The sequence below is a fragment of the Struthio camelus genome, chromosome 14, assembly GCF_040807025.1.
Source record: "Struthio camelus isolate bStrCam1 chromosome 14, bStrCam1.hap1, whole genome shotgun sequence".
NCBI classification, from domain to species: domain Eukaryota; kingdom Metazoa; phylum Chordata; class Aves; order Struthioniformes; family Struthionidae; genus Struthio; species Struthio camelus.
Window position 1 is genome coordinate 22,126,649 of NC_090955.1, and position 25,658 is coordinate 22,152,306.

At 44.9% G+C, this 25,658-nt stretch overlaps 1 protein-coding gene across 1 annotated transcript in view; it reads left to right on the forward strand.

Moving 5' to 3' along the window:
- Positions 1–380: 380 nt before the first annotated feature.
- Positions 381–25,658, forward strand: part of NT5DC2 (5'-nucleotidase domain containing 2) — a 30,319-nt gene continuing 5,041 nt past the window's right edge. The window contains exons 1-10 of the mRNA XM_009667549.2: positions 381–709; positions 9,167–9,351; positions 10,095–10,169; positions 12,135–12,190; positions 13,972–14,065; positions 17,684–17,812; positions 21,286–21,346; positions 22,033–22,135; positions 22,663–22,764; positions 24,066–24,147. Of these exons, the coding sequence (XP_009665844.2) occupies positions 421–709; positions 9,167–9,351; positions 10,095–10,169; positions 12,135–12,190; positions 13,972–14,065; positions 17,684–17,812; positions 21,286–21,346; positions 22,033–22,135; positions 22,663–22,764; positions 24,066–24,147 (1,176 nt within the window). The 5' untranslated portion in view covers positions 381–420. The remainder of the gene's footprint in view (positions 710–9,166; positions 9,352–10,094; positions 10,170–12,134; positions 12,191–13,971; positions 14,066–17,683; positions 17,813–21,285; positions 21,347–22,032; positions 22,136–22,662; positions 22,765–24,065; positions 24,148–25,658) is intronic.

Consider the following 25,658-nt stretch of genomic DNA (forward strand, 5'->3'; position numbering starts at 1 on the left):
CGCCGCCGGCGCCGCCGCGTGCGCCGGGCCCGCTGAGGGGCGCCGCCGCGGCTGACGCTGACAAGGCGCCACGGTGACAGACAGTGGCACGAACAGCGCCCCCCCCCCCACCGGACGTGGCCCCGCCGGAGCCGCCGCTCGGCGGGGCGGGAGCGCGGCGAGCGGAGCCCAGCCCTGCCCTCCGCCTCCCTCGCCCCTTCCCGCGGCGCGACCCGCCCCGCGCCCCCCGCCCCGCGCCCCGGCCGGCGGCGAGCACCGCGCCCGCCCCCTCCCCCGCCCCGCGCAGCCCAGCGCGGCGCGGATTGGCCGCCGGCGGCGGGCGCGGAGCGCGGCGGCGGCGGGCGGCGCGGAGCGCGGCGCGGCGGCAGCAGCCCCGCCGTGCGCCGGCTGCCGCCGAGGCAGCGCCGTCCGGCCGGGCTCATGGCGGCCCTGGGCGTCGCGGCGCTCGGCAGAGGTCTGCGGAGGGGCAGCGGTGCCGGGTCCCGGCTCCTGGCCGTGGCCGTCTCCTGCCAGAGCTGCCGCTCCCGAAGCGGCCCGTGTCCCGGGGACGGCGGCCCCGGGCAGCCCCCGGCGGCCCCCGGCAGAGCCCGGCGCGCCGCCGACCCCGGCCCCGGCCCGGCCGCGGGCAGCCAGCCCGCCGCGGCCGAGGGGGCCGACACCAAGACCTACTTGTGGGCCCGGTACCACGAGATGAAAAAGCTGGTCTACGGTAAGAGCCGCCCCTGGGCGCTGGGATTGCCACGTCCTTCTGGGCTTTTCCTCTCTCCTTTTCTTTCTTTCTTTCCCCTTTGCATCCCGATGCCTTTCTGCGCGCTGCAGAGCTTGAGGTGCATCCGTTGCCTGTGCAGCTGCCAGGAGGCTGGGAGCTTTGTCCCAGGCAATGCCATCTGTGTGCCTCGGTCGCTCCCTTCCAGGGTATCTCTCTGGGCTGATTGTTTCATTTCTCTTGAAATCTGGCCCTGGTCTCCCTTTCCCCATCAGGGACTTTCCTGTGAAAATGCGCTTTTCCTGGGCTCAGTGTTTCAGGACATGCAGAATATATGGGGCTTCTGCACAGTTGGCCCCTCTCAGTTCGGGTATCATCGTGGGGGATGCCCTAGATGAAGGGCTTGTTACGTTTTTCTCTAATTTGCCATTGACTGGCATGCAGAACTATGGCTAGACTGGGACAAATAAGCAATTGTATTGATTGATGTGGTGGAGTGCAGGGTTCAACTTGTAAACCATTGGCCTGAGAGCAGATGTGGAGAAGACCGATGCTGCAGCTGCTGGGATGTTCCCTGATCCTGAACGACTGGCCTGAGTTCAGTTTGTGCTGCAGATGTGAAATGCCTTTTTCTCATACACGCGTGTTGTTGCTCCTCAGACCGAGATGTTACTTGGATCCATCAGGTACGGGATCTCTGACATATTGCTAAGCAAGGAGGAAACTCATGCCACTTGCTGGATCTATCCCAAATAGGATGGCGGTCTTGTGGGCAGCAGCAGATCTTTACTGTATTAAATTCTCAAGATCTGAGACACTAACTTTAACAGCGTGATGGCAAGGAACTTTTTCTTCTTGATTTGTCAGTTCTTGTAACGTTGAAGGTAAGCACTGTCGAGAGCTAGCTAGCGTGACTTTGTCTCTGCTGTTAGGTAGCTCTCTGTTAGCTTTCTGTTTACGTAAGACCTTGGTAAAGGAAGGCAGGCAGCCTTCGGCCTCTAGAGGAACCATCTTGCTATTCTGAGGTTGGCATGTTCTGTCATCGGTTCCTCCCCACCTCCCAGTACATGAAATTTGACATAAAATCTCGAGTCCTTTGTGACACATGAGTATAAAGAAATTGACCGCTAATCCATTGGGATCCTCTGTCTCAGCCTGCTGTATTCCAGCTTTCCTTTGCCTGATCCACTGAAGGAAGCGCAGTGTGTTGACAAAGTACTGCAGCTTAATGTTAAGTCCCAGCTGTAAGACTGCGTTGTGGTTTTAGCCTTGGTTTGAAAGAAATTCCAACTGGCAAGACTTGCAATGATGTTTGGGCCTTAATATCCTCAAAATCATTTTTCTTTTTCCATAATAGTATAAATGCAGATATGTTAACATCATGGTCTCTTGGCAAAATGCTCACTTCATTATGTGACGGATTGTGGTGTCTGTATTCGCGTAGTTACGATTTGTTGAGGTACGTATGGTACAGTTATTTCTCTAGATGGAGAATTAAATCAGCAGGACTAAATGCAAAATGAAGTTAGATGAAGCAGCCCATTTGTAGACAGAGTGGACTCTTAACAAATCTTCTGGTGGTTATTTGTTGTTACTTGATGTTACCTAATGAGGCCGTCATTTGTTTAAGTAATAGCTCCCCAAACCGAAATTTCAAGACTATGCTGTTTGTTGCTCAAGTCTTGTCAAGAAAAGGCATAAACAAAGTTGGTCCAAGTTGATTTTAGCTGCTGCTTTGACACCTAAGCTGAGTTGTGCCAAATCTAGCATCAATCCATTCCTTTGTTCTCCTTCCTTTCTAACTTTGATGCAAAAGTGAGCCTCTGTGGTTGGATTAGGGTTTTGAAAGGTTGGCTGGGTTGAAAACATTGCCTCCCTTTGATCTATCAACATCAAATTTAAGAAGATCCCTAAAAAAATCTACAGTGCCACCTTCTCCCATTGTCTCTGAAACGCCGTCAGTTTTGGGAGAGATGTCCCAGTCGGTCGAATTTATTATGTATTTTCAAGCCAGGTCTTGCTTGCAGCCTGATTTATGGAGCAATCCTACATTTTTACACAGAGCAAATTCCAGTAATAAATCCTGATTGAGTTGGATAGGGAAAGATGTGCAGAAAAAGAGCATCTGGGTAGTCAGTAAAGCTTAGTGGTAGTGCAGGTTTGGTAGCAAGAGCTGACGCATCAGAAGTTCTCAGCTTTGTAGAGCTGCACTTCTCTATTCTATCCATCCTGAACGTGGTGATGCAAAAAAAAAAAGTAGCCATGTCAAATGTTCTGTTTTTACTTATTTAATACTGTTTCTTTTAGTACGTTGCAGTCCAAACGCTGTAAGTACTCAAAAACTGATTGACTTCATACATGCCATTCAAATAAGAAGGTTACAATATCTAGGTAGTAAAGAGAGAGACCCTAGAACAGTTTGAGAAAGGCACCTCTGGGAAAATGAGCAGTATGTGCTTCAAGGTAAAATCTCCCCTTAGGGTTGGGCCAAGAGAAGTCATTCTCTTCTTTCTTTATTTCCCCTCTGCCTTTTGCAAGACTGTCTCTTAAGACTGTATTTCGTTCCCTGTAATAATTTAAGAATAATTTCACTTAATGTGATTTTCTTTCTCTGCCGAAAGAGGTAGGGGGATGGTGTAGTTCAAGACTTAACAGTATTTTGGTTTGATGATACCCGAAAAGTCAAAGAAGGGTGTTATGTTTTATTAGTAAGCGATGTCAGAAATTGTGCAGTCTAGGAAACGTACAGTCTTGAAACTTAAGGGAACTGGAAAGCTAGTGAAGATTTGGCTGTGAGGAAATTAGTATGTTTTTTCCAGGTCTTTTAAACTTTTAACTAGCTACAACAAATCAGATTTCCTGAGAAACCTTTAAAGTAATTGTTAATGTCTTACCTCCACGCGGCAAGTTTTAGTGAGGTCAAATGTCAGAACTACTGAGGACATTGACATGTTTGCAGTAAGGATGGTACAAATTTGGTTAGGCATTGGTAATACTAAGGATGTAGGTGAGAGAGAGTTCTTGCTCTTTTTAGTTTGTGAGGATCAAGAGATATCTTTGCGTCTAAATCGAGTTGCAAGCCACAGTCGGTAGCCTGCATCCATCGCATCGGATACGGTTGTGAGAGAAGACGCTTCTGTGTGGCCAGTCCACTGGTGATTCCAGCATAGTGAAGACATGGCTTTTGCAATCTAGCACAGTTTGATTCTGAATGTGTTCCTTATCTCTAGCAGGCATAAAGATGAAGGACCTGGCTCCCTGCCCTGCAAATCACTTAGGTGTTGTGCATATTTTGCAAGTCACACCATCTACTATGTTGGGCTGGGCTGGGAGATCAGAAATAGCAGCCAGCGCTGGAAGTGTGTGACCGGTTACACTAACTCCTGAATTCTGCCTTCCTAAATGTAAAGGCCTTTGCTTCTAAAGAACAGTTGTACAGGCATTTGTTTAGTGCCTTTGTGAATGTAAAAAATGTAATTTTTGAATGAAGTAATGTTTTTTAGAATTACTTTTGGCTCACGTACTTTTCCTTTGAGGAACCCCCCAAATATTTAGGCATAATTGTTTGAATTCAGAATGGTGCTCCAAAGTAATTTTCAGTGCTCTTTTAACACTGTTCCTCTGTCATTTAATACTCTTTACGTAATACTTCTGTCTACCTAAGCAAAGCCTAGCCTCCTGGTAGAGGTGTCTACTTTGGCTTGTTGAAATGCTCAGAAGGCGTTGCTGTAAAATAGCACAAAACAACACTTCAAAAGGCTGAAGAGGTACTTGGAAGTGAGAAGGAAAAAACTAGCTGTTTGTCTTTAGAAAGCAAGTCGTAGTGTGCAAAGGACCTTTTTGATTTATGAAGACCATGGAAGACAATTGTTGCCATGTGCTTTTTAGTATTGCTCTTTTCCTCACTGGTAAATGAAGGCCAGTCTTGCAAAGCAGTTAGTGCAGATGTCTGCTACGTTAGACTTCTGGGAGTACAAAGGGTGTGAGAGACCTGTGTAAGTTGCCTTTTTCATGTGTTATTCTTAACCAGCATGCTGGATCTGAGAGACTGAGAGAAAATGAGCATTTCCTGTGTGATAGCATCTGTACCTCTGGGAGCTCAGTAAAGCCCAGGAAGTGTTTGGCACCTCCCTGACTGGATCATTTTTTTGAATGAGAAAGGGCCATGTGGTATCTTGAAGTCTCCAGCAGTTGTTCGCCCTTAATTACCTGCGTTTGTTTCCATCTCTGCTGTCACCCTGCGGACTGAGTATTACTACGGTGTAACAATTGTGGATTATTGCCAGGGAAGAAGCACTTGTGCTGTCAAGAGGAGATTCCGACTTAAGCAGCTGTTCACTGCTTCATGCCAGCAAAATGAAGTAGAAGATGCTGTGCGGTTACTTTGCATTTATGTCCAAGCTTAAAAACGGCATGAGATCCAGCTTGCTTTCTTGTGGTCTGACCTTGTTGCTGAGTTTCATCATGCATTATAATTGTGAGGGCGCTGGACGTTGCTGAATGCTATATATCTGCATGGATATGCAGACACTTCCCTAAAAAACAGCAGAGTTGCAAATCAGAACAAATTGCAAGCGTGCAAATTCCAGGGGTTTGTATCTGTTGCAATAGCTCTTTTTTTCCTCTCCTTTCTCAAATGTATGCACACCAGTTCTCTTTTATATCATACTTCCTGGATGAAGTGCTGAGTAGAGAGTGACTAACTATGTAATATTATCTCCCTTTCCAGTTGGGATTCAGAAGTAAAGAGCAGCTGGGATTAACATTATTTTGTAAGATCAAAAACCCGTTTTTTATTTTGTTTTTTCTTGCTGTAATTTGTCTTATCTCTCCAGCAAGCATCTATTTTGGTGTCTTGGCAGAGCAAAAGCTATCTTTCTTGAAGAATGGCATCTCTGTTGGGTTTTGGAGGGTGTCGATTTTTTGATTTGACTTGGTGATTGCCGTGCAAATTGAGGCAAAGATCCCTGGCAGATTATGTGCTAAATCTCTCAGCAAAGCAGCAGCATCCAAGTCTGAAGCCCAGGACTTGCTTAAGCATTCAGAATTTGTAAACCACCAGGTGATTGTCGTTAATAAATAAATAAATAAATAAATTTGTATCTGATTATGATATGAAACCTAGCTCATTAAGCCAAGCATGCTTAGGCTCTCGTGTTGAAACCAATCTTGCCATCCCACCGTAGATTCCAGTGTGGTGGAAGTTAGGAAGCGCTGACAGCTGACTGTCCATCACAACAGCATTGCTGTGAACTCAGCACGCACCCAGCTTCTGTCTCTTCCCTGCAGTAGTTTGAACTTGTGGAGAGACTGCGTAAGAGAGTAAAGAGGAGGCTGTTGCCTTCAGTGTTAGACTGGAATTTCTGGAGAGACAAGGATTTTGACTTGACTGACTGCATGAGAAAAGTTTTAACAACGGATGACTTCCTACTGTGTCCGTGGCGGGCTGAGAAGTTCAGAACTGGCAACTCACTACAGCTCTTGGAATATGTCTCTTGCATCTCCTCCCAAAGTGGTTTGGTATGATTGTTGTGTGTCTGTCACGTTTGTAGGAACAGCTAGCCATCTGAGTACCTTGGGTCAGCAACGCCATCCTCTAAAAAGAATCACTATGAGGATCATGATTCGGAAGTCATCCGAGACGGCTGCAAAAGAGGGAATCGTTTCTAAGGAGATTCAATATGACAGAACCTATGTGCTGTACATGTGTTCTTGGGGGATGCTGCAAACTGATATTTGCACTCAGCCAAATGTATAGCATAAGCTCTGGGTTTCAGTGAAGAGAATCTTTTCTTTCCTCTAGGATATCAGTGACTTTGCGACTGCTGTAAATTAAGGTGGAGGGTGACTGTGTGGAAAGAACGAGCTCACAGTGAGCTGTTATGAGTTTGGTTTGGTGATGATGACGTGTGATGGAAAACATAGCAAGGAGATATCTTTGTGCAGAGCTCTGGGAAGGGTATGCAGGGAACACCTTCTGTTTGAACCGATGGTGATGAAGCATTTTTGCTGGACTGTGCATCTTTCCTCAGCTTTTAGTGCGATAAGAGAGAAAATGCTCTGTAAGTTTGTGGCAAAATGACTGAGTGGAATAAAATTAGCGGGTGGGAGGCTGCTGGAGAACAGAGACGGGCTGTGTAGGTTTGAGGCTGTCAGGGAGCATGACTTCATCTAGTGGGTCTAAATATACTCCATAGGTTATAATGTGTTGCAGTTACTGCTTATGGTTCTGATCACAGATAAGGCTTGCTCCATGTGCTCAGACAACTCTTTCCTTATGACAAAATCATACTGGTTCTCTCAGCTTTTATGGATTGTATTTTTGCAGAAATTGCAGCTTGCATGTTGTTGCATCTGGATGTGTCTTTAAGTCTTCTGTAATGGGAGAGACAGGTCGCAGGCAATGGTGTTTTGCACTGCTGTCAGGCTATCAAAATGCGTTGTCACAAATCTATTAGCAAATGGCGAAGGATGGAAGAGCTTGATCTCTTTGTAGGGATATGGTAGCAGCAAGTGGGGCGCAGTTGTCAAAATGAAAACTGTGCTTTTTCCTTAGGATAAGAAAGCATTGCATATTTACACTGCGATGTGATTAGGATTGTGTCATTTTCCTTGTGAAGAAGAAAAATAACGCCCTTCAGTCACTCCATCTCAAATCACAGCATATATTTGGAAAAAGATCTTCTCACAAGCTATAATCCGGAGGTCTGCTTGTTTATGGTGTGGAAAGCATTTTTGATGAGAGGATGGAAGTTGCCATCATTTGAGTCCTTTTGCATTTCCTATCTTTTAAAATCCTGGTGGAAAGTACTCTCTCTGATTGTATTTACTCTCCTCAGCCCCTTCCAGGAAATTTGCCACCAGCAGAGTGACTGAAAGAGGACTCTTGTTCTTACTGTGTAGCCAGTAAGCCAGTCCTCCTGCCTTAAAACACGGCTTTCTGTTCTTGCAAGTCCTCCCTAGTTGGTCTGGTGAGATGCAGTTAAAGGCCAAAGGAAAGAGAGCTAGGAGAGAGAGCTGGATATGTTTTTGTAATGCTGCTTTCCCCTGCAAAATAGGTAATATAATGATATATCTGAATCCTCTGTTTCTTTGGTCACCTCTTCGGATTAGTCCTCCCAAATGTACTTCGTATTTGTACCTGTATGTACTGTTTTTAAGTTCTGTAATTGTTCCAGCCCACGCCTTAATTGGGAATGGCTGCTATCGCTTTCCAATGATACTTGTTTTGTTCTAGATTCAGATGAAACTTAATTTTATAGCAAGGGAGTGCTAAAGAAGCCAGTATAGGGCTTCTTGCTAAAAGCCAAAAGTTAAGGGGGGAAGGGGAAAAAATCCTCCCCGCCGATGCTGCGTAGAATCCAGGGCATGTCTATGCTTTTCCCATCGTTCAAAGAGAAAATTACCTGCCTCTGAGGGGGGAGAGACTCTCCCCTTCCCCTCGCTGACCCTTAGTGTGGATGTGACCAGGGAATCCATTACAGGCATCTATTTTTATTGCTCTTTCTCATCTTGCAATGGACAGCTCTCACAGAGCAGGAAGCTTTTGGCGGGGGGGGGGTGGTCCTGTTCCTGTCTTTCCTATTGTAGTGTAGCTAGAGCTCTGAGCTCTCTGGACTAGCTCTGAAAAAGGATATATAGGTACGTCAGCTGCTAGTTCCTTGTGGTCTGGGGAGCGAAGCGTTGTTCGCAGCTCTCTGGAACGGTAACCCTGTTCTGAAGTGACAAACTGCATGCGTGGACTGAGCTGTTTCCACAGCTGTTTATCAGAGCGAAGCAGATCACTTGGTGCTATCAGTGTTATGTGCTCCAAGAGTGTGGTTTAATGTTCCTCACATCTGTGGGGTTTTGTACACAACTTTGCTTTACCCTGCCTGTAAAAAAACAAATGACCCAACTGTGGCTGAAGGATTGCTCTGTGAAGTCTGGCTGTTTCTGTGGGAAACAAATGCCAAAAGGCAAACTTCACAATTTCTGCTTTGAGGCAATGTAGGCTCCTCTAAGAGGGGAGTTGTGTCGTTCGAATTCTAAGAGAGGAGAAAACGTTTTTCTGATGATATGCTGACTTGTTTTTCTGATTGTATGTTACAGCTGCCTTTCACATAGGTGAGCCTGTTGAACAGGCAGCTACTGTAAGCTAGAAATTTGACGGTTCAAAATCCCTGGTCTGTTTTGTTTTACGTAGGCCAGGGACCTGAGGACATTGTTTTGCGTCTTCTGCAAAAGGTCTATCTTAATTAAAATGGCTAGCGCAGTCACCAAGCACAGCTGGAGGTTTCACAGCACGTTTCCTCATGGGGAGGAGTATTTGAGCTGGTTAACTGCAGCAGGCTTCAACAGCAGGACCGTGGTCCTTTGCTGCTGCTGTGTGCTACTTCCAGCTACTGCCAGATTCAGGATGGAAAGTTGACATTTCAATGATCCCCTCGGTTTCTCTAACCTCTCCTCTTCCCTGCTTAGATCTCCTTCCACCAGGAGTCTGCAATCTCCTCAATCCAGCCGCTATCTACGCTAACAACGAGATCAGCCTGGGAGATGTTGAGATATATGGCTTTGACTACGATTACACGTTAGCACAGTATTCCAATTTACTACACGCTATGATTTTCAACACTGCCAGAGACATCCTAATAGAACAGTTCAAGGTAACGATCTGCCAAGAATTTGCATTCAGTCTTACAGCTGTCTTTGTGACTCTCCAGACTCTTGTAAAATGCAGCATTGTGCCCATGTGTCAATTACTTGTTTTGTTGAGATCAACTCCATGTTTCACAGTCTTTGATTGCAGAAGTTTTTTCTGTATGTGGAATTAATCTCCTTTGGGACATTTTGCTGTGTTCTATGTTTCTGAGATTTTGTAAATATGGAGAAGGAACCTTTAGTCTAGAAAGATCTGCTCTCTTTTCCCTAACTATGGAAATAGGTGCGCAGAATTGTGGGTTTGAGGTACCCAAGCTGGATAAACATGAACTGTGGGCCAACACTGAAGCTGTACAGGACTAGACATGCACAGGTTAAGGTGGATGATGCTGTATACATCCTGTAATGAATACCCTATTTGCAATAGGTGACTGCTCTATGTATTTTCTTCTGGTCACGTCTGTTTTTTTTGAGCGGCTCTGCAGTGCCATTGCTTTGCCATGTATATGCATTGAATGGAGTTTACTAGAAGTCTCCTTGCTGCCTGACGGAGTCTGTTAGGTTTTCCCTAGTGTCCCTTACATAAGAGGAAGTATATTTCTGGGGAAGTATTTCCCTTTTTGCCTTTCAGTTCGTGCCTGTCATGAGAGAATTTGCAGGCCCAGGCCAGTTCGACAGGCAAAACACTTGTGTTGATACCCAGCACTTATGTCTCTGATGGTGCTGTTGTTGTTTTGTGTCTTCCCAGTATCCGGAAGGGCTTGGGAAGTATGATTACATTCCAGGGTTTGCCATACGTGGACTTCACTATGATGTACAAAAGGTAAGATGAACTAAGTTCAGCCTCCTGGCCTTTTTCTTCCATTACATTAATGTGTTTTTAGTAGAAATTCAGTAGAAATTTAGTAGAAAATTCCGTAGAATTGCTTACAGAAACATTGATTATGAAACTGTCAGTGAAATGCATAGTCCAGGTGCCTGTATCATTCAGTGTGTGGGTCCTTTTTGCTTATGAGCTTCCCAAGGCTATGATGTCTTTTGTGTTCTCATAGCCCCTAGCAGAATGGGACTCTCTAGCATGGATCTCTGATAAACATCTGTGCCAATTTAAAAGCCAGTCAGTTATTTGCACAAGCTAAGTAATTGAAAACCAGGCTTGTTTGTGTGATCATTTCTATCTTTTGGGATATTAAAAAGACAATCCTCAGTTCTTTATTTACAACCAGTACTTTCTAGGAGAGGCGTTATGTCTTACTCTAATGATAGAAATGACTTATCAGGAGAGTGCTTTAGGAAGCTCTCTTTTTTCTCCTCTCCCCTCCCCTCCCCTCCCCGCCCCTCTTCTCCAAAGAATAGGAGTGCCTGGAAAAAGATCCAAGCTACTTGAGATGCATACTTAGGAGCACGGGCAAGCAAAGTGCAAGCATTTGCTTTAACCCTTTTTCAGTTCCTTGGAACAACTCCATAGAAGCTCAATGCCTGGCAATGTCATGCTGTCTGCTGCAGTCAGGTGGGAGCAAAGCAGAGATAGGTGCTTGAGTACAGTGTGCTTTGAGCAAATTCAGGGAAGCAGGCAGTACAGGCTAGAGAGTTTGTGCTACCCTCTGATCAGGGAAGAAAAAAGAGAAAGAGGAAAGACTTTTAGAGATCTGTCCTTGCTGAGGTGACACAAGGCAGCAGACCATTCGTGAGGGTAGACCTCTGGCTTTGCAAAATAAATTAATCTGTGAGAAACTGAAGTTCCTATCTATGTGTAAATCTCTGGCTAACATATCAGAGGAACACAAAGGTGACTAGCCTAGCCAAGCAAAGTGCCCTTTGAGTGAGTACAGGGTGAGAACTGTCTGTTCTCAGGATGAGATTTTGCAACACACAAAAAACTGGGTACTGCCTGTCCAAGTAAATCTTTTGGCATTGTTTGCTTGTACCCCCTCACAAAGTGGTAGGAGGTCTGCCCGCAGTGTAACAAGCTACACTTATATGGTATAGGGATGAAAAAATGTGAGTGAGTGCTCTGTGGAATCAATTACCTTGCACTGTGGTAGGAAAGGGACAAATAGTTTTTATGCTATGTCCTCATTTGATTTGCAGAGCAATACTAGTTTTAGTGTGGAGCTGCTTTTTGTGCAGTGGAGAACTTCTGTTATAGCTTCTGAATGATGAACGGGGAAGAGAGGAGGGATGACTCATGAATAGGGAGTCTGACGCAAAAACGGCGACAAAGCTCTAATGTAACCGGCCTGGTATCCTCGTAAACTTCTTAGCTTAGATGGGGTTGGGGAGAGGAAGAAGTGATGGAGAGGGAGCTTCTTGCATAAAGAAAATGACTAGGCACAGCTGTGCTCAAAGGCAAAACTTGCCTCCTTAGTTGTGCTTAAGATAAATGTGACTACATATACATCTCTTGGGTACACAGAACCTCCTTTGGAATGCGCGTGCTTTTCAAAGGGAGATAACAAAGATTATCTGAGTCACAGAAACATTGTCCTATCTGTTTCTTTTTCAACTTCTTTCCTGCCCCCAAACTTTGGACTGTAACAGGCAGGGATATTTCAGTTCATGGCAAGGTGATTTTTTGCCAGAGGGCCTTATAAAAACTCACAGTGTGGATTAGTGTGCTTAAAGCAGTTGGGGGTTTAGGAGTAAGTGCAGCTTAAAATACATAGCTGTGTAGTGCTTATGTTGAGTTTTATTTTTTAAATGTCATTTGCTTGGAGCTTGAATCGTAAAAAAGGTTTAAGTGTAAACCCACCCAAAACTAACGGTAAATATCTATCCCTCCTCACAGAGTCTTCTGATGAAGATTGATGCTTTCCATTATGTCCAGCTGGGGACGGCATATAGGTCTGTCAGTTTTGAAAATCATTTTGTAAACGCCCATATATGCAAAGGTGGATTATTAAATTTGAGTGTGGGTTCATGGCATATATATATATATTTTTTAAGCAGAGCGCAATCTTGTCTGGCTTATCCTGTTTCCACTTGCTTCAAGTGCTTACCTTACACATAATTGCAGGGAGTTACTCTTCTCAAGCATTTTGAGCCAAGTGTGGGTGGAAAGACCTGGAGCTCTTTGTAATGGCTAATGACACATCCAATCATGTACTCTGCTTGGTGTCAGAGTTGCAGCTACAGCATGCCTGGGTTAACATCTGTGAGTAAACTATGCAGCTAGGAAAGGACTCCTCCATGTGTGCTCTACATATGGGTCTGTCTTCTCAAGGCAGCAGTGTGTCCCAGCAGTGGTATGCTTTGCTGTGTCACGAAGCTAAGAGGAGAGTGGTCTCGATGTGCCAATAAAAGCTTACACAGTGCAGATATGTCAATAAAGCAATGACATGTCAGCATCTGGGCTTAGTTTAAGGCCTAGCTTGCCCTATTTTTCTCCTCTTCTGTTATTCTCCAAGGAGAACTGGGTGTGGATTGGAATTACTGGCTGAAACTTTGCAGAGCGAAGGGATTGTTTCCACGGACTATGTCCAAAAAGTTGTGAGGCTGGACACTGGGAGAACACCTTGCCCCTGTGTAGTGTGGAGCTGGCGCATAAGAAGTAGTGATTCATACATATCTGTAGCAAAGCTCCTGAAAATACTGTGTTGTATTTCTTGAGCATGGAAACCAGTGCGTTTTTTCTTGGACTCTGCCCTTTTGCTGTTAAGCTTCAGTTATAGTAAACATCCTAAGAATATTAAAAAGGGAGTTTCATAACCGGAGGGAATTGACTTCTTTGAATGCTGGATTTTTATGATTCTCTGGTGCTGCCACATATTTCAGTGCAGCTTCATAAAGAGATTATTAGGGAAAACTCATTTAAAATTTTTTTCTTAAAGTTTCTTTTTTTAAGTGTCCTTCCTGAAGTGTCCTTTTCCTAAAGTGTCCTGTGCTTTCGAGCAAAACTGAGGCAACTTTTAGATTCTCAGAGACTACCTTGATAGAATAAGTCAGGAGGAAGGGAAAGTTGCTGTCTGGTTGAGTAAACAGCTTGCTACATTCAAAAATTGTGCAAGAGGGAAAACCGGCAGCCATCAGAACACCTGAGGTTCATGAATGGTATAGCTTGTAGCCATACCATGGTTATGGTGTTCTGGACAAAAACAGTGATCCATGTTGAATGATCTGTTAGCAAAGGATTTGTCTTGCTTAGGAAAACTGAATAGGAAGGAAAAATAATTTGTTCATCTATGAAGAATCTTGAGAAAAATTAGGAAGCTCTTTTCCTACACCTTTGCGTTTAATACTAATGTAACTTGTGGAAGCCACCTTTCCAAAACTGTAGTTACCCGGTGCTACCAGAATCAGATCATGGGGCCTATTTGAGGGGCAGTCCTGTTGAGATACTGATAGCGTGCAGAGGGAAACCTCTGTATTGAACTCTCTATGCTGTAATGTAGATAAAGCCCCTCAATTAACTTTAAGGAACAAACAAGGTATCTGAAAAATGTCTCGGAGAAGATTTTATGTGAATCTTTAGAATGACAGAGCTGAGTCAGGCTCTCTTGCTCTCTCTGGGGCCAAGAAAAGTGTCTGAATTTTAGAAAGGATCCTGTTCATCCCATCTGCTCTTTCTCTGCAGTTTGTAGCTCTGTGGGGGCTGGTGATTATTGACATACTATTTTTGTGTCTAGAGGGCTCAAACCAGTGCCTGACGAAGAGGTAATCGAACTGTACGGTGGTACACAGCACATCCCCCTGTACCAGATGAGTGACTTCTATGGCAAGGTATTGTAAGCCCTTTTATGGTGCATCACCTCTTTTACCAGCTAGGAAAACAAAGTGTATTGTATGAATGTGTAAATGACTCTAGCTTCCCTTTACTCAAAAAGGCATAGTACCTAGTGAACTGCCATGTGTGTCTTGTTCTAGGAGGAATTTGCCCCAGAGGTTATTTAGCAGTTTAGCATGTGAAAGCTGTCGGTGAAGCATTCCTGAACGACAGGGTTATTGGCCTAGAGCTGAATGGCTCTGGAGATTGATAGGGAGATGTGCCCTGCTTGTTCCTTGGCCAAATCTAGCTCTCAAGCTGTCAGGGCAGCTCTGGTGTCTGCGGGGAGTTGTGGGAGAGGGAGGGTGCGTGTGTGCGTGTGTGCGTGTGTGCGTGTGTGCGTGTGTGCGTGTGTGTGTGTGTGTGTGTGTGTGGCAGCAGAGTGTTTGCAATGCCTCTCTCGCTTTGGTTTTGGGTAGTATTTTTCCTTCATGAAAATGATCCCCCCGCAGTCCTCACTGTTTGTAGGGGTTGACATCTGTGAATACTTTTTTGAGGCAGAGAAGTTACTGTCAGGGTAAAGGGCTGGAGGAGATGTAGAAGTCATTTGGGTGCCTGAACTGGAGGAAGTTAGAGATTTTTCTTCCTCGCGTACCTACTGTGGTGTTGTGGGCAAGTGGGGCCGTTCACATCCCTTTCCCTCTGGAGTTGCTTTGTTTCTTATCCTTTGTAAGTTTAGTTGCCTTAAAAGAAGCTGCAAGGAGAAAGGCAGGTTTCCTCTGCTAATACCCTTTGAGTCGACTATGTGAAGTCTTCAACAAGGTCACTTTTTGAATTTTGTTTTTTTCTTGGGAACAATTAATCTGACCAGTTGCCTTCTGGATACCCAAATACGCTGTTTATAGTTCAGTGTTGTTTGCAGCTTGGGATGTGTCTGTTTAGAATTTGATATCTGTGTGTAAACTGCAATTGATTGGCCCCTGCTGTGCAGTTCATCTTACTCCTAGCAAACATGGGATAATTTAACCTTTCTTTTTTAACAAATGTAAACATGAAATCTGCTCTGAGTTGTGGCCTTTTGTAAGACCAGAGGCTCATGTCAAGGTGCCTTTCTGTGCTTCTTTATAGGTGCTATAGCAATTACCTCAGGTGTTTTCTTCTGACTTGTAGCTCAGGTGTTTTCTTCTGACTTGTAGTTAGTACCTGGCGTGCAATGTTTCCCTGAGTGGCAATTCCAAAAGTGAATTACCTGGTTTATATTGGCCTGTTTTTTATTGGAGCAGGCCGTGAAAGAATCAATGGACAGTTGCAGTTGAGTGGGATTAACATCAGGAAAATACCCTGCCCTAACTCTGTTCCATAGCTTGCTGATTTGCGCATTCCTTTGCATCCCTGTTTCAGGATCTCATTTGTAGCTTCTCCTTGTGAAAGGATGAGAGGGAGTTTTGTCATGCTGCAGGGGGCCAATTTGGCACTGCAGGCTGCAGGATTAAAAGTAATTGTAAAAGGAAAATGGAAGAATATTGTATTTCAACAGCCTTCTGTGTGCAAGTTGTCTATTCTCCAGAGAATTATATTATAAATAGGTCTTTATATAGAGCAAAATAGTACCTACTGAAGCCTATCCACTTCCTTCCTGCATTAGATGCCTTTACTCAGTCATTTCAAAATAACTTTGGCTATTGAAAAGTTCCATATAATATTTGGCCACTGGAGTAGGGACAGCAGTTTATTCTTTGAGAGGAGGTATGTCTCCGTAAAGACGTAATGAACCCCATAAGCAACCCCAAAGAGAAGGGGGAAGCATACATCTAATCACATTTGAATCCAGCAACGTCTGCTCAGTCTGTGCCACTGACACACAGTGGGAAAGCATCGACGTTAGGGTGGCTGTTGGTGTGAACAGTTGCAGTGCAGTTGGTGTGGAGTGAGGCTTTATTAAGGATCTTTGACCGTTTCTCTGTTAGTCTGAGCGTTGATGTTGCTGCTTGTATGGGTAGCAGGAGGGTCTGCCAAGTCAGTGGTTCCAGGCAGCATAGCATAAAACAAGTAGTCTTGATGTAGTCAAAGAGTGTAAATATTCTCCCCTAAGGCAAAGGATCCCCTTGATCCTTTGTCGGCAGGAATGTGTGGATAGCTACTGGCATTGAAACACCTGCAGTACATAAGTGCAGATCTTGCTGGGGGGGTTAGACAACACAGCTAGTGCTGCATCCACTAGTGTGACGGGTGTTGGCCTGTAGTGAAGATAGATAATTTGTGGGTGTTGTGGAAAAAGTGTATGTGCCATTCCTTATAAACCTGTGGGTCTGGTTTTCGTCATGATTTGTGTTGATATGTCTGCTGTAAGGAAATTGAGGCTGTTAGTGGGAGAGGAAGAGGCCAAACTGGCCTTGTAGGATGATGGCATGAGGCACAATAGTGAAATCAGTCTTAACTAACTATGAGATAAGTCTTTGCTGTTAGCATCTAATACCTGCTTACAGTCTTGAAAGGTGGGAACAGGTCATTGCTTTGCTCTGCTAAATCCTGTGCCTTATGTTTTAAATAGGAACTGCCTTTCTGTGTCCCTCTTGCTCCATTCCCCTGGACAGGGATAGGGAAAAAACAAGTGGGCCTGTTTTCTGGAAGTTTTGCTTTTTCTGTTGAAAGGATTCAGCTAATATCGCTAAGCAGCCCGCCATGCATAGTACATGGCCCAAACCAGGGGGTGTGCTTTATGTTCTCTTCTGCTGTAAGTCAAGTTGCCCTGTGCCAGATTGATGTAAATTGTATAATCCTCAGGACGCCAACATCCCTTCTAATAGGAGCATTTTTTGGGTAACAGACTTCAGGCAAAATGTTGTTATTCCTTTGCCCTTTTACATCTTCTTTCTTATGCCAATTTGTATTGCCCAATAATTTTTTAAGTAGCGCTGCAAAGAGAATGCTCATCTCTTGTTCTGTCCTTAGAAGACGAGACTAAATAGAAGATGTAACCGTTGTCATATCCTGACGCAGCAGCGGCAAATATTTGGCATTAGGCAGCATGTGCCCTCCGTCAGTTCAGCCATGTGTACCTTCTGTGATTTCTTGGATCCTGCCTTCATGTCTGTTTTTCACATAGCTATAATAAATGTCTCTGATATGCCAATGTTACCCTAAAGACCAATGTTATCCTAGAGAGTTGCGACTTTGTGACAGTCAGTCATGGGTTGTCGAGGTTGTAGCTCAAAGCTCACGTGCATAGGCATGATGTGACTGGATTGCTAGGGTGCCTCAGGTGACGGGGTTCTTTGAGGGGTCTGAGTATTTCCCAAATTGCTTTTCCCAAATAACTTTTTTTTTTTTCCCAAATTGCTTTTTCCCAAATAACACTAACTCTTATTCTGGCTCCATGTCCTTCGCTTCCCACCTGGGCTCCTACCATTACTGTAGGGTGCCAAAAGACAGCGCTCCATTGCAGAAGCGTTAATGCGTTAGGCTAGTACTTTGGTTGAGAAGAGAGGGCCTCCTGCTGAATGGCTGGGGCGTCCCACATTAACTTTGTTCTTTTTATTCGCCTGGAATGTCTTCCCAATGGTCCTGGGTGAAGTGGGTTTGTTGTTGTATAGCATTTTTTGTTTAATGCATCTTCTTCCTATTCTCCTTTCCAGGGTCCTTCACTTAAGCAATTTATGGACATTTTTTCTCTTCCTGAAATGACGCTGCTCTCTTCAGTCATTGATTACTTCATAACTCACGGCATTGAGTTTGACCAGGTCCATCTTTACAAGGATATATCTGTGAGTAAAATGTAAACCGCCCCATAGGTCACATCAGATTTGTGAGCTCTTTGGCTTGTTAGCGCAGGTGAGCTCTGTAAACCTAAGCTCTAAACCTAAGGTGCTGTTTGTGAGTAGTCTAATATGATAACATTGTTGCCTCTTTCGATTAGGACATTATCAAGGAATGTTCAAAGCTGTGTTTTCAGAGCATGTTTGGTCTCTGTCTATACTGCAAAGTTGGTGTTTACTGTACATATCTCTTCCAGGAGTGCCTAGGCCAGTTAGCTCGGAGATCCTTCCCGAGGAAGTATGTCACAAAGCTTGTGTAAATGTTTTCCAGTTCTGAAGACTGTCAAGCTCTGTGCTTTCCTGCATGACCATGCATTGACCATGAACCAAGCAGTTTGCTTTCTACAGTGACTGTAGTGAAGTACTTACCCTCACCTACTCTGGGAATTCATTCCTTCCCTTTGTCTTTGGAAAGCAGGCTGATCCTTTTGGGGTGTTTTTGTGTGCATGACTGTGGTTTTCAAGAGGCAGTTACTCCAAGGCTATTCGTGCCCTCCAGCTACACTCCAGGCATTTGAAAGGGTGGCATTGGATCATCAGCACTGTTGGGGTTACTGTTACAATTAATGTTATAGGCAAGAAAGAAGTACTCAAGATTGCTGTCCTGGATGACCTCTGTTATCAGAGGATACATCTTTCCTGGTAGCCAAGGCTTACGGCGTTCCTTTCTTTATGGAAAGGGGGTTTTGAACCGTACGTTATGGGAATTCTGTGCTCATCCTGCAGTAGTGGCCTGTACGTACACAGTCCAGTCGTCTTGTGAGAGAAACGTTGTACGTGTATGCTGCCTTTTTTGTGATAATGATCCACACTGTCAGCTTTGCTGCAAGGATTAGAGCTTAAGTTTTGGCCTTCTGTTAGCGCTTGATAAGAGCATACCAGCTGGTTTCCCACAAGACGCTAATATGTTTCTAGGGTTTGAGGTTTTGTAGTTCATTTTTTCTCTTGGGGTAGGGGAAAACAGGAAGAGGAGATACAGATGACTTCAAAGGTCTTGTGTCGAGTGTGTCTTGTGAGCTTTCTTTTGAGATCAAAATGGTCTTGCTCCTAGCTGAAATCTTGAGAGCAGGTGGGTGGCTGCCATTGTCTCATATGTGCTCAGTACAGGGTGAATGGTATACTCGAGTCCACAGTCTTCTGAGTGCTAACCCTGGTGTTTGTCTTTGCATTCTTTGCTGAGGGATGCAGTTATTCCTGAGGAGTGACTGGGGGTAGGCAGAGAGATGAGGTATGGCAGGAAATCCGTGCCAATGTTTGAAATCCATACTGGAGGAGTGAGAGGAGACTGCCCTGCACTTTTATCAGAATAGTTCTTGCTTTTTCTGTACAATGAGGATAAGGACTGTTTTTGCAAACTCATCCCTTTGCAATGCTCGATAGAGCTGTGCCTTCTCAGAATAGCAATGCAAGTGCAGAGAAATGGTTTGTGGACCATTCTGTGCCTACACAGACAGGTTTCCCAAGAGGACTTGTGTATGCCAAACTGTTATTACAACACAGACTCCTGGTGGGTAAGTCATGGCTATACTCGATACTGTCTGTCATTATTAGTGGTGATCTTGATTGCAGTGCTATATGTTTGAGGGCAGCCTGAGCGTTAGCGACGCTGTGCTGAGTCAAAAGTGCAGTCCCTGAGGCAGTGGTGAAGGCTTGAAGCAAACATGTAAAATGTGTCATCCTGTCGCACCAATCTGGCAACTTCATATGTGAGAGCAAGCACATACAGTTTACCCTGTCTTTCTCTGGGGAAGTTTCTGAGCCCTGCTTGGCACCTCCCCAGGCTTATCAAGGAAAGTTACAGTTCTCCCTGTTTCTTTCTTTCTTCCTTTTTGTTTTTTTGGTGGATAATTTTGTTTTTTTTATTTAGGGAAGGAGCAAACTGGAATCTCTTTCTGCTCTGCAAAGGTAGTTTTGACACAAATCGAAAGCATTGCTTGCTTTTAGTGCCAATGCTGGTCAAAATGAAGTTGTTTTCTTGCTAGTGCTTTTGCTTTTTGTTTGGTCTCTTATCCCAATACAGCAGTCTCTGAGTGAATGAGTTGTGACCTCTGCCTTTTCATCATTCAAATCCAAATGGTGGAAATAGACTCCTAAAACTCTGTTTTGAAAAGGTGCCTCCTCCTTCGTTGTCTCCCATCTAAGCTGTCAATACTGTTTCTCTCTCAACTTGGAAGGAAACGTTTTGAGGTGATCATCATGTTTCACCACCACTGTCACCACTGCACCACAGTTACCGTGTTGCATTGTGTGCAAATATTACCCTAGCATTGTGTGCAAGCGTTATTGTAGCAATGTCAGTGGTGAATGTGTGAATCTGCTCTCAAAAAGGTGACTCCTGAAGAACTGTACCTAATGTAAAAGTGATTTAATTACCCTGGGGAAAGGCAGCCTTTGTTCTTCTGACTAAACCATCAGAACACACTGCAAAATGTGTTTCTGCTCTGGAAATGGATTTCTGTATCTGGCATATCTCTTTAGATGGAGACTTGTGAAGAATCTTAGTTGGGTATCTCCCAGAGTGTTTTGTATCTTGGCCTCTGGGCTGGAAAATAGAGGATGTTAGATGCCTTGACAATAATCCATTTTTATCTTGCCTCCTGCTTGAAAAGTGGGCAGTGGTGTTTTTGCAGAAAAGTACCCCAGCACTCCTAATGGAACCTTCTGTTCGCCCCGTGTCCACTAGCCATCCCAGGGCCTGCTGTTGCAGCCTGCCTCGTCCACTAGCCATCCCAGGGCCTGCTGTTGCAGCCTGCCTCGTCCACTAGCCATCCCAGGGCCTGCTGTTGCAGCCTGCCTCGTCCACTAGCCATCCCAGGGCCTGCTGTTGCAGCCTGCCTCGTCCACTAGCCATCCCAGGGCCTGCTGTTGCAGCCTGCCTCGTCCACTAGCCATCCCAGGGCCTGCTGTTGCAGCCTGCCTTGGCTAGTGAGAGCCGTATTGGAATCACAGACACACACCTCTGCTGCCCTTCACCTCAGCCATGCTCCCATTTTTGGGGTCACATTTGGTAGAGCTTTCCCAAGCCTAGAGAGGAAGAAAAGGCATCTAGTGTCTGGGCCACCAAGTTTTTTTGGCAGTAACTGGTTTTGGAGTTACACAGTCTTGATTGCTATGATAGCAATGTGTTAACATGACCTGGTTTCCAAGAGCAGGACAGAAATTGTTCTTGCTTGGCTAGGTTTTGAGGTTTTTTCCCCTCTGTTTTACTGAGTTCTGGACCACTGAATTCTTCTTTTCAGCATGGTGGTGAGCCTCAATGTACCATGTCCTCTGCTTGGTTTTAACGTAGCTTTTGTTCATTCGGCAAGAAGAGGGGATTTGTCATTATTGTATGCTCCTCAGTAGTTGCAGTAGGCTTGCATGCTGGGAAGCAGGAATGCTGTATGTGAAACTGAAACTTTGTTTTGCTACCTTTTCTTTAGGATGCCATTAAAGATGTACATGTGAAAGGAGTGATGTACAAATGGATTGAAAAAGATCTGGGTAAGTTAAGTGGAACTCAGGTACCAACTCTAATTTTATGTCTTGCTATACTTGTAGATTCTACGTAAGATGGCTATGTAGGCTCTGCACTCAGTCACAGGAGTCAGGTGGACAAAGAAATTAATGAAATACTTGGTCATGTCACGCCTAAAGATAGGCAAGGGGTAGAGTGGCATTTAGAACCAAGTGATATTTAGGTTCTGGTGGAAGATCTTTTTTAATGGAGGAAACAGTTACCTCATTGCTTGTGTTTCTTTTTCTTTCTGCCTGCAATTGAGGGGTGATGGTCCTGGCATCATGTGAACATGCATAGACATCATCTGAGAAGGCTTCCTGGTCATTCAGAGGAGAAAGAGCTCCTAGTAGCAATATAGCCTCGAGCGGCTGTGCCTGTCCATTGTGACATTTGGGTATCAACACTCTTTCTTGCCAGCCTTTTCAGTTCCTCAGTCTTTCTCTTCTCTCTAGATGGGGTTGATTTAGGATAAGGAAGGCCATTTTGTCACCATGGTGGTTCGCTACCAATCTGCCTGAGAAGGACTGATGGGAATGGCATATACATGAGACTTGAGGCCTTTGCACTCCTATTAGTATAGGTGCTTAGATTTGGTTTGATTTTAATGAAATGTAGTCGTGACCTATGCCAACATTTCTTGATCAGTGATATCTGTTTTATTTCAATACAGAAAAGTATATTCTGCATGGGGATGAAATCTATGCTGTCCTAAACCGACTGGTGAACCACAACAAGAAACTCTTCCTCATTACAAACAGTCCCTTTAGCTTTGTGTAAGTATTGTTAACGTGCATTGAAGGGTCACCATGGCACAAGAAGTGCATTGAAGTGCAGTCTCTCACGTAAACATTTGAAAGTTGTATGCCAGAGGTTCCAGTGGCAGTAGTGATGAGGGTGCTTTCTGGGAACTCGTTGTGGTGAATGGTGAGCCCCACAGCTCTCTTTACCCCAATGGCTCTGGCTGTTTGAGGAAGCTATGAGGTTGTGGCTGGCCGCAGCGTCACTGAGCTACCACTTCGGATTACCTCCAGCAGCTTGCGCTGTGTCACAGAAGTACAGACTTCTCTGGACTTCCCATGGTAGTAGGAGAAAGGGAGGGACAGCTTGAAATGGTCAGAGTGCCGCATCAATCCTCTATGCGATCAGTCAGCATTGGAAGATTCAGAAATCTCTGTGCTTTCTTCTTTGTTCCTGTAATGAGAATTGTTTTAAGGCAGACTGTTGTAAAGATGCAATGTTGGGCCAAGTACATTGAAAGAGATTGTTGGTTCTGTTAACTTTTCTGCTTTTTTGCCTGTAGGGACAAAGGAATGAAACACATGGTTGGCAAGAACTGGCGAGATTTATTTGACATGGTCATTGTGCAAGCTGACAAGCCCAACTTCTTTACTGATCGGCGGAAGTACGTATCCAAGACAATGATACGCTGCTGCATATGGGACCGAGGTTTTGGGCCCCTTCCCTGAATTAAATGGTTCCTTTTACCTTTCAGAAAAGTAATGTTTTTCTAAGCATAATCTAGTTCCACAGCACATCCAGTGCTGTCTCGGATACTCTCTGAGGAGATATCTTGGCCAAGACAAACCTACCAGTCTGGGAATAACTAGATAGCATAGGTGGTGCCAAGCAGAAAGCATGTTTCTAAAATTGGCCATCTCTAGCCTCATCCATTTTGTCATGGCCGGGGCTTAACTTAGATTTTTAGGGGTATTAATTATATACTTAAATCTTTAGAAGGAAAATGGAAAAGACCAGAGAAGTGGAATGGTAGGTATGAGAGCTGACTGTTTCTTGGCACTAGGTCTTGAGAATGTGCCAGAATCCTTCCTTTTCCTGTTACCCACAGAAAATAACTGGTTTTTTAGTTACTGTGCATATGCTGTCTTGTAATTGGCAGCTTTGGAAGCCTTTGTACATAGCGGCTGGGTTTTGTGGTAAGTTAGGAGCTGCTGAGGGAGTAGCTCCTTGGTGAGCTGTTGTCTTTGCTTTGTTCTTTGGATTATTGGTTTTGGGCGTTTATGTCTGCTTTGTTACCTCAATTTATGACTAACCAGGAGTTACTGTATTCTGTCGTTGAGGGAGGAGACTGTTCCTTCTTCTTTGTGTATTTTCTTTCCCCACCCTCAAGGCCGCTAGCATAATTAGGAATAATTAGGAGTAATGGCTTACTCTGTCTTTGCTGACCATTGGAAAAGAAAGTCTCATCAGTTTTAGGCATAAGTAATGGAATTAAGGTTGGCCTACGTGTGCTGTATGAGTGCGCTTAAGTGCCAGTGGTCCAGAACTTTAGATTGCCTTCGCATTTAAGGCCTAGCATCCTATTGTCCATGCCACAAGGAAGTACTTTTCCTCACCGCATGGCTTATACTGCTCCCTCAGATGTTTACTTCCCTCCTACCACCTGCAGTGATGCAGTGGTGGGAGGGTTTCATTTCAGCCCGAGAAATATCAAAAAGAAGAAATTGAGCTTTCCTGATCTTGTGGGAACCTCAAGTCTGAGAAATGGGCATGCTGCAAAGCAGGAAGAAAGGATGCACTGCATGTGATAGGGAGCCTTGTGGCTTTTTCTGAAAGCTGAGTAAATGTGTGTAGCGTGCTGTTAAGGTCTAGCTGAGCCTGGTAAATGTTTTCTACATGGGATGTTAGGGGAAGTGTCTTACAAATGTTGCCTGGTGAAGTTGACCTCACCCTCTTTTTTTCCAGACCTTTTCGAAAACTGGATGATAAAGGCTCCCTGCAGTGGGACAAAATAAGCCAGCTGGAGAAAGGAAAGATCTACAAAGAGGTAAAGTGACCTGGGTGCATAAGGGGTATGAAGCAAGAGTCTGAAACAGTGGGTACTCATAAGATGCATGTTTTGGGAAGCATTGGAAAAGCCTGGAGATGATTAAAAAAACCCAGGAAAATCAGAGTGGGAGAAAATGATGTTTTTTTCCTGTAGATCACTTGTAGATATTTGACAGTGGTGTGTGAAAAGTAAAAAATGGCAATCCTTGAGAAGAGTGCCTGTGCTGGCCAATGGGAACAGGAGATGCCCTCTATTTGCATGCAGAGAATTTGTGCTGGCCCACTAATATTTCCAGCATGTCTCTTGGCATGCTGTGGAGCAATAGCCTTGGGATTTGTGTGTCTCTGAAAAGTCTTCAGCTTCTGTTGGGATGTCAGCATTAGCATAAGGGTCTTTTTGTATATCAGAAAGCCCTGCCAAGAGCTGTGTTGAGTGTCAGCATGTGATAAACTCACCTCCAAGAATGGTCAGATGTGTCTCAGGCCAGGTGTGGAAAAGGCTGCTCTCCTGGTAATCACAGCTTACTATAATCACAGGAGGCAGAGTTGGAATAAAGTATGACAGAGCTGCCTGGTAGGGAAACTTTTTGTCTGCAGCTCTGAAATGGTTTCCTGTGCAGCTCCATGTGTGGGTCATGCTGCAGAAAGGTATATAACTGGAGTGGTGCATTTCTCCCAGCTCAGTTGGGTTTGGCATTAGAGTTGGAGGATTCTTCAGGTAGGGGCAAGAGGGGAAAGGGCAGGGCCAGGTGCCTGTGGTGTTGGGTGCTTGCGTTTCTGCCCAAAAGGACCTGTGCTGAGCTATCTCTGTGAGGCTGGGCTTTTCCCAGCTGCTGCTCTGCTTGTGTGAGAAGGAGCAGCAGGGAAATATCCTCTGCATGTGGAGCAGGGATCAGGCCCAGTGGACCCCATCTGCTCCAGTGTACAGTCAGCTAGTGACCCTAGGAGCTGTGTTTTGATCTTGCCCAGTATGGCCAATAGCTGCACGTTTCCCTTAGCTCTCCTGACATCCCAGACCGGAAACGAGTGTCTTGGACTGGCTGCCAGAACTGTGTTCATTGAGCGTAAGAAGGCAGAGCTCTCTGAAATGCGATGGGTATGCAAAGGTCTTCCACACCTCACTCCAAACCATCCTCCATAAGGTAGGAAGAGGTGTCAGGGGCTAACAAAGCTGCCTGGCTTCATGCTCCATGCTCTCATGTAGTTGTCGTGACCTCTTTTCACTACCCCTTTCTGTAAAGATGGAGGGTTTTGCACAGGAAAGGGCTGTCAATAGCACAGGCTGCTTAGCTTTTTTAGAAAGGAATGATCTTTGTAAGCTAGGAGAGGTTTCACGCTTGAGTGGCTTGTGGAGGAAGGAATGAAGAAGCAAGGGTAATCAAATAGGGTAAAAAGCCTGGGTCTCATCTCTCTTCCCTTCCTGAAAGAGAAGCATGTCCGAAGGATGGGCTGTTACTCTGGTGAGCTTGCTGCTTCAGGGTGTTCTCCTTGCAGCTGCCTGTCTGCTGA